The 11,550-nt window shown below is 35.4% G+C and overlaps 1 protein-coding gene across 1 annotated transcript; it reads left to right on the forward strand.

Moving 5' to 3' along the window:
- Nucleotides 1-254: 254 nt before the first annotated feature.
- On the forward strand, nucleotides 255-11,346 carry LOC149820364 (uncharacterized). The gene is made up of 8 exons (XM_089982652.1): nucleotides 255-442; nucleotides 558-657; nucleotides 769-889; nucleotides 1,500-1,621; nucleotides 1,748-1,869; nucleotides 2,906-3,065; nucleotides 3,275-3,364; nucleotides 10,968-11,346. Exons 1-7 carry the CDS (start codon nucleotides 301-303, stop codon nucleotides 3,309-3,311), a joined length of 804 nt encoding a protein of 267 aa, XP_089838778.1. The 5' UTR covers nucleotides 255-300; the 3' UTR covers nucleotides 3,312-3,364; nucleotides 10,968-11,346.
- The last annotated feature ends 204 nt before the right edge of the window (nucleotides 11,347-11,550 follow it).

Consider the following 11,550-nt stretch of genomic DNA (forward strand, 5'->3'; position numbering starts at 1 on the left):
TCATCTATTTGATCTATTTGACATCTACAATATCTGAAGCCTCACTAAGTTGCCTAACCGGCGTGATAGTTCCTGCACTCTAGTCCCTTCAGCCTTAGTTCTGTCACCAATAGTTAGGCAGTGATCCGAAACAAGCATCGGTTCAGTTTCTTAAAATCTAAGTGTGCCTTTGAAAATATAGTAAAAGTTAGACATTTTTTTTATAATTTGTTCAACAATTTGCTAAAAGGACGTAAGTTCGGTCTCCCTGGAGCTGGAGCCTGGAGAGAGAGAGAGAGAGAGAGAGAGAGAGAGAGAGAGATGGTGGTGGTGTGTCCGAAGGTAAAGCGTGCTCGGATATGGGGAGGTGCACTCCTGTGTTGGCTCTGCCTCATGGTGGCCACCCCAAGGATACCTCAGTCCCCTAAATACCACATCTTCGCGGACATGCGCAATTTCTTTGGTACCAATCCATCCTTTTTTACATTCGTTTCATTGATTTCTGACCATTCCACATCCGCATTTTTCAGTTTTTTACCTACCCATCTTCTGGTTTTCCTTTCCCTGATCAATGGCAGGCGTTCCTAATACTTTGAATGTGGTTACCAACTTCCCATTTCTTGTTGTTGGTATCTTTGGCCTTGTGCTTTGTTTGCATGGAAACTATTTTGGTATAAGGTAATGATCTCCCTAAATGTCAGTTTCCAATTCTTTTGTGTAGTTCAGGTGGGTCCTTCTTCTGCTGCTGCTTCTTTTAATTTGGTTGGTTTCACTTGAATTGTATTGTAGCTTGAGAGGGGAGATTTGGGGTTGGTTGTTATTTTATGCTGGAATTGCGGCGGCTGCGTTCGGCTCGGCGTATTATCATCTAAAGCCCGATGATACCAGAGTTCTCTGGGATAGATTGCCGGTATAAAGCACAAAATCCTTTGGTTTTTGGACTTTTTATTTTTATTGGTTATATGATCGAATACAATGCATATTAGTTGTTTCGAGTTCATAGTATTAAATAATAAGTTTTTATTATTGCCAACTTGTGTTTACTTCTGATATTTTGGATGTTCATGGTTGCTGATTGAACAGATTTTTCTAACTCTATTTGCATTTGGATTATTGGCTTTCTTTTCTTTTTGTGATTTTACTGGACTATGGTTGGCCATACCTGCTTTCATAGCCTTGCTAATATTGCAATTGAATGCATAAATTTGGACATGATTTAGACCGGTGATCTATTTTCATGTTTCTTTATGCGCATAAAATGTCAACTGGTTTGAACTGATCTAAGGTAAGCTGATGAGCGGCAGCAGTCAAACAACATGAATACAATTGACAATGAAAGAGAGACCACTTACCCAATGAAAATCGTTTATGTTTTCATTGCTGTTTTTTTCTGTGATAATCACGTTGAAGAATGGCACCCGTTGGGATTCAAACCTAGGTCCTTTGATTAACCTTGTTCAACCCTATATATTGCATTTTGATTAATACAGTGACCTTTTAAACTTTAATATTCTGTGCAGATGATGGTTGCATTCACCTCACTACTTACTAGTTTTGTCATTGAGAGGGTGGATGAGCAGATTGGATTTACTTGTTTCCTACCCTTTCTAATGATAGTATTTCTGAGTGCAGCCTATGAAAGGTAATTTGTTCATTTCTATTTGCTCAGTTCAGCAATTTGATGCTGAACATCTTTTTATTTTATCAACATAAATCTTGAAGTATAACAGTCCTTTTTGTTTCAATATACTATGCTAGCTGGTTGCAGGGTTTTCAATGATCTTCGTCTGTGCATGATGTTCCACTTGATACCATGTGTAGCAATTCCTGCCATGACATTTATTTTTCCACCCAAGTACACCCATTCACGATACTGGCTTTATGCGTCAGGTTTGAATACTACCATTCTCTTTTGAAGGCTTATTTAGTAGTTTGTATGCCATTTTAAGGTAATATAGATAAAGAATCAAACTTAAAACATGAAACTTTTAATTCTATGCACATAATATTATATAATAAGCATGGAAAACTCTTGGAAATCATGAAATTGTTTGTGGATGGGATAACTAAGAAAAATATGCTGCAATATAGTGTTGTCCTTAAGTCCAATGTCAGTGTGCTTTGATGATGTTGACCTATGTGCATGCATGTGTGTGTCCATACATACACACATACACACATACACACATACACACATACATGCATACACACACACACACACACACACACACACATATATATATATATAACTTGTGTTATGTATTTGATCTTAAATTTAACATGTCATACTATAAACTTTTGATGTAGATATCATTCATGTCTTGGGAAAACTTTCTTCAGCACTAATACAGTTATACTGCTCCTTTGTTGCACATAAACACAGAATAGCAAATATGAGATAAACTATAAATAAGAAACCAAACTTAGTGATGTGAATCTATGCCATCTCCACTTGCTCATACTCCATCAATAAATGGCATCCTGGTTCAGAGGGAAAGTGATAATTCATATTGTCCACTGGAAAGTGCCCAATGAAGGTGAGGCTCTTTGTATTGTCATTTGGAGAAACCATTATCAACTACTGGCATCAAATTTATTCCAACTTATTTGATTCATTCCCTATAGTCAGACCCTAGAATTGGCATCTTAGGTTTATAAAGAAAATTGTACATGTGGAACTTTCAGATGTGTGTTTTCAGTTGTATTTTGATGCATTGAATGCCGACTCATTGCATCATAAGACATTATCATACTATACTATGTTGTCTACTGATATATGCTATGAGTTGATTTTTACAAATGATTGAGATATTTGAAGTGCTCATATAAACTACAAATGGAAATTTTGCACAAGTGGTCCAATATCTGATATCTTGTTTTATGAATTTCTCATTTTTGCTAAAATAGAATGGTTTGCTGTTTGCAGGTTTTTATATTTTGGCAAAATTTGAATCCAATGCAGACAAGAAAATTTATGGTGCCAACCATTACATTATCAGTGGCCACTCACTGGAGCACCTGTGTATGGTGATGGTTCCTGTATTGCTTACTGTGATGCTCTTGTCCAGAAGTGTCAGAATGGAAAGGTTTTTAACATATAAGTTCATACTTTATTATTTTCAATATTGTTTCAAGCATGAAACACCACATGTTTTAGTTATGTAACATATCAATAGTTAAGACACCTAAAGCTTGTCTACTTGGACTCTTGCAACATATGAAGATTCTACTGGGATTGAAAAACTGGAGTTTAAATTGTATAACTATGTAGAGATTTTTTTTTTTGAATTTGCAGGCGCCATGGTGAAGAATTTAAAATGATACACTTCTGAATTAGGAGAATGCTGGAAATGATAGACAACAGCAGCCTGGATGAATAGTAAAGGTAGGTGCTTCTGATTCCATATACCTCTTGGTGTTCAGATTTCTATTGTTTCTACTTCTCCTCAAACAGTTGTTTCTGCTTTCATGTTATAAATCAATTCTCATAACCGTAACCTTTTGTTGCCAGCCAAGTACTGTATATTAAAATATAATTTTCATGAAAGTTGGTTTTATGGTTTATTTAATTAATGCTGTTTTCTATATCATGCAGTGAAATATGGTAAAAAGGGGTTGTTTGTCTACTACTTTCTGTATAACGTTTCTAAACCTTATAAAAATAGTAATCATATGCAAGAAACACTCATGTTTAGGACTAGAAACCATACTCTGAAAGTAGTGTATACTTTTGTTGTGATGGCTAATGTTAAAGGATACAAATGACAAGGTGGGTGTTGTACAATTTCATGCTACTTAGGTCTGCACCAGAAACGGCCACTCTTATATTGTGTTAAGGTTGGACAACTAAGAAATGATGGGAATAAAGAGTGCATGTTTTGGATGTTAAATTGTGTGTATATATATATGTTATATATACATGTATATATAACATATATATATATGTATTTATATATGTACATACAAGAGTATGTATATGTATGCGTGTATATATATTTTATATATGTATATATGTATATTCTTTTGATGTATATATATTTTATTTATTTATTTTTCCTTTCTTTTTATTTTATTTTATCTAGTTCTCTTTTAACTAGAACTTTGTTCTAGTTCACTTTTGAACTAGAGTTTGAGTAGTCAACACTAGGTTGACTAGTCAAAAGAGCTGTTGGAGCAAGCTCCAACGACTCTTTTTGTGGCCGTTGGAGCTTTCTCCAACAACTTCTTTGAGCTCTCCTTCTCTCCCTTCTTTTGTATATAAATAAAGGGTGATCCCAAGGTTGCCAGACTAGGAAGCTGTAATATCTCATAAATTTTCCATGATTTTGAGCCTGAAAAATATAATTTTTAAATTATATACTTATATTTAAATTGCTAAAAATCATGGAAAATTTGTATATATGAGGTGACACCAGCTGAGCTTGGTCTTGAGCCCGCTGACAAAATCTAATTGTGTTAAGTAAAATATGAGAAATTTATTATTTTTAACTTTAAATTTAAGCAAAATTCAGGTTAAATTCAGGCGAAATTCAGAAGTGAATTTGAATTAAGACCATCGTTAGATCCGTATCGGAACATAAATCTCGTAGGAGATCTGTTTTCTCGAAATTGGATAATAGTTGACCCAAAAAATGCATTTTTCTAAAATGTCCGACCTTTATTTTTTGACCTTTTCCTAGCTTGGATCGGACTGGACCCGTTCCGTTGGATCCAAGTTAATATCGATCTACACCCCATCCAGGATCCATATTGACTAGGATCCGGTCTAGTTTGAGATCCAATTGAATTTTTTATTGAATATAGATTTGGACCACAGATCCAATCTGGATCCATAATCCATCCATGTTATTTTTAAAACTAAAATGCATTTAAAGTTTTTAAAACAACTAACTTTAAATTAAGACTAAGGATGAGGTAGAGTTCTACGTGGGGTAGAACCCCATATGGACACCTAGAAAGGGCGCCTCCCTTGGAATATTCTTTAAGCATATAAAACAATAAAACTAATACAACAACAACAACTACGCCTTCATCCCAAAACAAAACAATAAAACTAATAGAATATTAAAATCTAAAAAGGATAAGGAAGTAGAGTTCTACACTTGGTAGAACTCTACCCTTAAAGAGAGAGTCTAGAAGGGGGCATCACCCCCTCTAGAGCATTTTATTGTAAATTCAGGTCACGTCACCAGATCTTCACAAGAGAGAAGACAAGGGAAAAGAGAAGAAAAGACGTTGTAGAAAATTATTCTCCACACCCTATTCTCATGGATCGAGGGTTACTTTTATATTAAGAATAAAATACATACCAAGAATGCCCTTGATTATAATACAAACTAAAAACACTGCAGAGGGGTAAAATAGGAACATAAAATACATAAATGAAAATCTAGATTTGGATCACGTCTAAATCTGGATCTAGATCCAGATTCGACCTCCCTCAAGTTGTGCATGGTGATAACCATGGATAACTTGCTCTTCAAATTCCAGAAACGTTGTTTACTTAATCCTTTTGTAAACAAGTCTGCTACTTGGTCCTGAGTCCCAACAAACTGAGTTGTGATCTGCCCACTTTCTATCCTGCTTCTGGTGAAGTGTTGATCTATCTCAATATGTTTGGTTCTTTCGTGTTGAATTGGATTGAGAGAGATCTTATTCGCACTTTGGTTATCACACAACAACAATGAACTTGGTATTTGTTGGTTTACATCAAACAACAAATACATGAGCCGGGTTATTTTTGATGAAGTTTCTACCATTGATCGATATTCAGCCTCAGTACTCGAATGAGCAACTTGCTTTTGCTTCTTGCTACTCCATAAAACTAGAATTTTTTCGATGAAAATACAATATTCAGAAACCGATCTTCTTTCATCTGGGTCTCCTATCCAGTCCGCATCTGAAAATACCATAACTGTCAACATATTCTCCTATCTGTCTCTCTTTTGATAACAAAGTCCATCTCCAAGAGTGCCTTTGGGATATCTAGGTTCCTTTTAATAGCCTCAACATGGTGAGTTTGCTCATACATTGCATTCATTTCATTTATTAAGAAATGAACAAGCTCATACATTGCATTCATTTCATTAATTCAAAAAAATGAATATGCTCGTATAATCATTCATTCAAAACCGAATCTGTACATACATTGCATTCATTAAAAAAAATGAACATGCTCATACATTGCATTTATTCTATTTATTCAAAACTCAACCTCCTCATACATTGTATTTATTCCGTTCATTAAAAAATGAATGTGCTCATACATTGTATTCATTCCGTTCACTTAAAAAAAATGAACATGCTCATACATTATATCCAAGGGCAGCTCAAGAGTAGTTGAGGCCCTAGGTATATTTCATTGGAGGCCCATATTCTCTCTCTATATTTTTTTATTGGAGGCCCTCAACATGAAGCTTTTTAGAAGAGAGCTTGATTATGATATGTTGAGAGTATTTGGAAGTACTTGCTTTCTTCATGTTCCTTCCCATTGTAGAGATAAGTTGTTACCAAGAACAATTAAGTGTTGCTTTATTGGGTATTCATAGGGGCAAAAAGGATATAGATGTTTTGACTTGGTGGGAAAGAAAGTTTGGACTTCTAGGCATGTAAAATTCTTGGAACACATGTCATATTATAAGGGAAAACATCAAACCGAGAGTTTTGAGTCTGTTTTTTCCTTGTCCCTTTTCCAAAAGATCCTGAAAAAGATAAGGAGAAAGAGTGGATTACCTATGATAGAAAACCAGTAGATGTCCCTACATAGTCTTTCCTTGAGCAACATGATCATGAGGGTGAAGCCTCATATGAGCCAAGTCCCAATGTTTCCTAGGCCGAACTTGAAGAGCAAACACTTGAACTTTCTCGTCCTCCTTCTATTCCTCAGATGCATAAAAGCTCCCGTCCTTCAGTTTCTCCCTTTCGCTTTATTTCTTATGAGTCTTTCTCTGTTACTCACTAAGTATTCTTAGCCATGATACAATCCTATCATGAACCAAAATCTTATGTTGAAACTGTGTTCGAGCCTCAGTGGCAGAAAGCTATGTGTGAAGAGTTGGAAGCACTAAAAAGAATAAAAGCTTGGGAGTTGGTAAAGCTGCCACATGGGAAAAATGTAGTTAGATGAAAATGGGTATACAAAATAAAAACCAAGACAGACAAATCAATAAAAAGATATAAAACTCGCCTTCTGACAATGGGATATAGTCAACAATTTACGGTAGACTTTGCTGAGACCTTTGCACCAGTTGTCCATATGACCATCATCAAAATCTTATTAGCAGGCTGCAGTTAGGTGGGACTTGTGGCAGTTAGATGTCAAAAATGTCTTTTTGAATGGGGATCTAGAAGAAAAAGTATGCATGGAGTTGCCTCATGGAGTGATTGATAAGGAGGGTAGAGTGTGTGCAAGTTGAAGAGAGCTTTGTATGCTTTAAAACAAGCTTTAAGAGTTTGGTTTGATAAATTCAGTAATGCGGTTATGAGATTGGGGTTCAAATAAAACTTTCATGATCCTACATTGTTTGTTGCATCTTCTACTCAAGGGTAGTGTAAACTTTTGTTGTATGTGGATGATATGATAATTGTGGGGGATGATTAGACCATGATCAAGAATGTGAAATCTCGGTTGGCAGAAAGTTTTGAGATGAAAGACTTGGGCAAATAAAAATATTTTTTGTGACTTGAGGTTGCATAATCTCAAAGAGGTTGCTTGTTGACTTAACATAAGTATGGAGTTGATTTGATTGGCAAAGCAAGGCTAGTTGAAGACAAGAAGCAAGTGAATAATCATATGAAAGCCAACTGCAAGTTGAAGCATTCATATGATGGTATTCTTGATAAGCCTATTGTATGTAGGCAGTTGGTAGGGAATTTGATTTACTTGACCATCTTCGGGTTGGATATTACTTTTGTTGTGCATGTGGTGAGCTAGTTCATGAGCGCTCCTAGATCTTCTCATTTGGCAGTTGCGCTGAGGATTATTAGATATATCAAGAACATAATGCACTATGCTCTATTCTTCTCTGCTTCTTCTGTGTTAGAATTGAAGGCATATTGTGATGCAGACTTTGGGGAGTATATCAGGACTAGCATTCCACTACTGGGTTCCGTATATTTTTTGGGAAATCCTTGATATCATAGAAGAGCAAAAATCAACAGAGAGTTGCTTTGTTCACGGTAGAAGCAGAATATCGTGCGCAGAATATCGTGCTACGTCTCAGGTCACTGCAGAGATTACATGTTTGAGATGGTTATTACAAGACATGAGATTTACTGTTGAGGGTGCTACTACCTTGTATTGTGACAATAAGAGTGCTATTCATATAAAAAAAATCCAGAATTTCATGAGAACCAAGCACATTGAGATAAAGTGTCACTTCACTCGTAGGGGGTACTTGGAAGGAATCATATCATTGTCTTACATTGGAACCACTAGTCAGATAGCAGATTGCTTCACCAAGAGTCTACCTTTGAAGACATTCCAACCCTTTTCAAACTTGGAATGATTGTGATCTCATCATCTCAAGTTTGAGGAGGAGCGTTAAGGAATGTAATACTTATATTACATGTGTGTGCTACCCTCTTTATCTTGTACATATGTTTATTTTAGAGGGATATTTCTGTAACATAGCTATAGGGGTCATAGTCAACTATTTTTGTCTTCTTGTGTAAGTCAAAGAGGACGTCCCCTATATGTGTTGTATTCTCCCATTCTTATGAAGCTAATGAAACACTCTCTTCGTCATTGCATTTCTCATTTCTTTGTTATCTTGTTGAACACACCTCAATCAATGTCTCCTCACAAAGCATTCACTGGAACAGGGATCCTGGATCCACCAAAAACAAAAACACCAAGGTGATCATGCCTTGGCTTTGATATCATGTCACGAAGTGGCACAAAATTCGAGACAAAAAGAAAATAAAATAATAACAATTTCATTAAAACAAATGAATCCAAATGTGTTATCATAATGTTTGGCTAAACTCAACAAACAATTCATAGATAAGAACAAGAACAAAAATTAAATGATAAATGTTTTATTAATAAAAAATGTTCACATTATTTACAAGGTAATCTTCACTACAATCGCTCCTGCACACACCTATTTAAATCCATCACACTTTTAACTAACACTTTCACACAGACAACCTTATATGAGAGAGAGAGAGAGTATCACATCCTCTAACTAGCCGTTGGACATAGTCCTAACCACTAGCTGGTCAACCCAGTTTGACCAAAAAATAAAATTAAAAATAGGAAAATGCAAAAATTGGTCATTGAAATATTGACCAAAAAATAAAAAGAAAGTAAAATAAGTATTCTACCCTTAAAAACTATACATTAAGTACACTTAAATCTAAAAACACACAAATTACCTAAACTAAAGGCAAAATATACAATAGGTATACCTTGAATACAAAAGAAAGAAATATAAAAGTACCTACAAGTATACCTAATTATAGTTAGGTATATACAACATATATACAAGACACAACAAATTTACATATATCTTAGCACTTTCTAGCTTCTATTGTACTTAATTGCATATGGTTTTCACATGCTTCTATATGTGACAGAACTTCTATGCACACACACATGCATACATATGGTCTATTTTTCTTTATATATGTCTGGCTGGGATATCAATCACTGTACCTCAGGGCCATATACATTTTGGCTTCCAATACCTCATGGCTCTATACATTTTGAATTGCATTTAGGGGTGGGTAATGGGCTGGCTTGGTCTGTTTTTGACCAGGCTAGCCTAGCCCAGGATTGTCTGTCAAGGGGTAGCAGGCTAGTAAAACCAGTCTGTCCATTTGGATGCAGCAGGTTAGTTTGCATTGAGGGTGAGCAACATGCGTGGTTTTGCCTGTCAATATCCTTCTTGACAGCCAAACCAGGCAGAGGCTCAAAACCACGCCTAGGTACAGGGCCAGCCAGACATAAGGGCTGGACCGAGCCAGCTCAATCCAAGTCCATTTGGACCAGACTGACTGGCCCATTAATGGGCTGAGCTTAAGGTCAATCCAAGCCTGGCTGAGGTCCAAAATCCTGGCCTAGGGTGGCCACAGGCTGCTGGACCTGATGCCTCGCCCTACTGTCATAGTGTCATTAATCCTTGCATAAATGGTTGTACATACCTCTTCACGTGTTTGTCTAATCTACTTGCTATTGAATCATCTTAACCAAACTGGAGACTATAACAATTTTTTTTTCAAAAGTTCAGATTATGAACATAACTATAATGAATTATTCCCATTTTAAATTATTATTAATATTAAAATGTTGATATTGTCAATATTGTGATGTTTTTATTTTCTTTTTATTTTTGATGGTTTATGTAATTTGAATGCGATTCTGTTTCATGTTCCCTATTCATTCAGCATTTGCTCATTCTTAAAACTTTTTTATATTTTTTGTATCATTTCCAAATTCCTTTTACTTCGAATTTCCTGAGATGTACAGAAAAACATACAATGTCCCAAAAAATTGAATCAATAAATAGAATGTTGCTTATGTTGTTATCCTTTCATAATCATCAACAAGTTGACTACACTTTTCTTTCCTTACAATTTAGAAATGCCAGCTTATTTGTTAACATTGAAGATACTTTCTGCAATATTTTATATAGTAAAATGCAGCCATCAGTTGCACCATGGCAACACAAGACATATTTTGACATATCTATAAATTTGCTAAATGTCCTCGTAGTGATATTTCATGCATAAGAGTCATGGTATTTCAACATTTGAAAGGAAAGAAAAAATGGTCAGCTGTTAGCATCCATAAAAGGTTATAGCCATGGTTGATGACACCGTACAGGTAAAAGCTGGATGATACCAGAAATTGCTAGGGTATATGACAGATATGATACTCTCAATTTTACGAAAATGTGGTATATATGGGAAGCAATTATGCAGATGGTCTTCAATTACAGTTGCAACTGTAACAGAACTTGCCTATGTCATTTGCTATACTGCAGGGGCTCTTGATGGGTGAAGCTCAAAATACTCCATGAAGATGATGTTAGCTTTTGCTTGTTTAGAGGAGGAGAATGAGAGAAGCTTTGGCAGTTGATTAACGACCTGTATTTTAGTTTAGAGTGGTCTAACCATTTTGAGGATAATGATACGAATGTGATTCTCCAATTAAATATTTGGCTGTGTTATCAGAAAACGTTGAGTACACCCTTGGCTGATCTTTACTCTTGGAATAACTTGACTAATTCATGGGACTAGAAATTTTCTCTTGGTGCTTTGCTGTATAATATTTTTTATTGTTGGAAAGCTAGGAAAAAACCTGTCTCTCTCCAAATTTTGTTTTATCTGTTCAATTGGGTTTAATAAATGGTGAATGACAAACCTTTTGAAAGCTTGTTTTCCAGCCTTTCTTATTTATTTGGTTGTGTGATATGTTGATTTGGGTAATGTGATAACCACAGCATGCATATACTGGTTTAAATCTCAACCAATTATATTCAAATATAAGTCGAAGGCAATAACTATTTTTCTGCCTAAATTCTCTATTGTTAATCTGAATTACTGGTGCTGATACTATTCGAAATC

Source organism: Nuphar pumila, chromosome 12 (assembly GCF_984573655.1).
Source record: "Nuphar pumila chromosome 12, dmNupPumi1.hap1.1, whole genome shotgun sequence".
Lineage (NCBI taxonomy): Eukaryota > Viridiplantae > Streptophyta > Magnoliopsida > Nymphaeales > Nymphaeaceae > Nuphar > Nuphar pumila.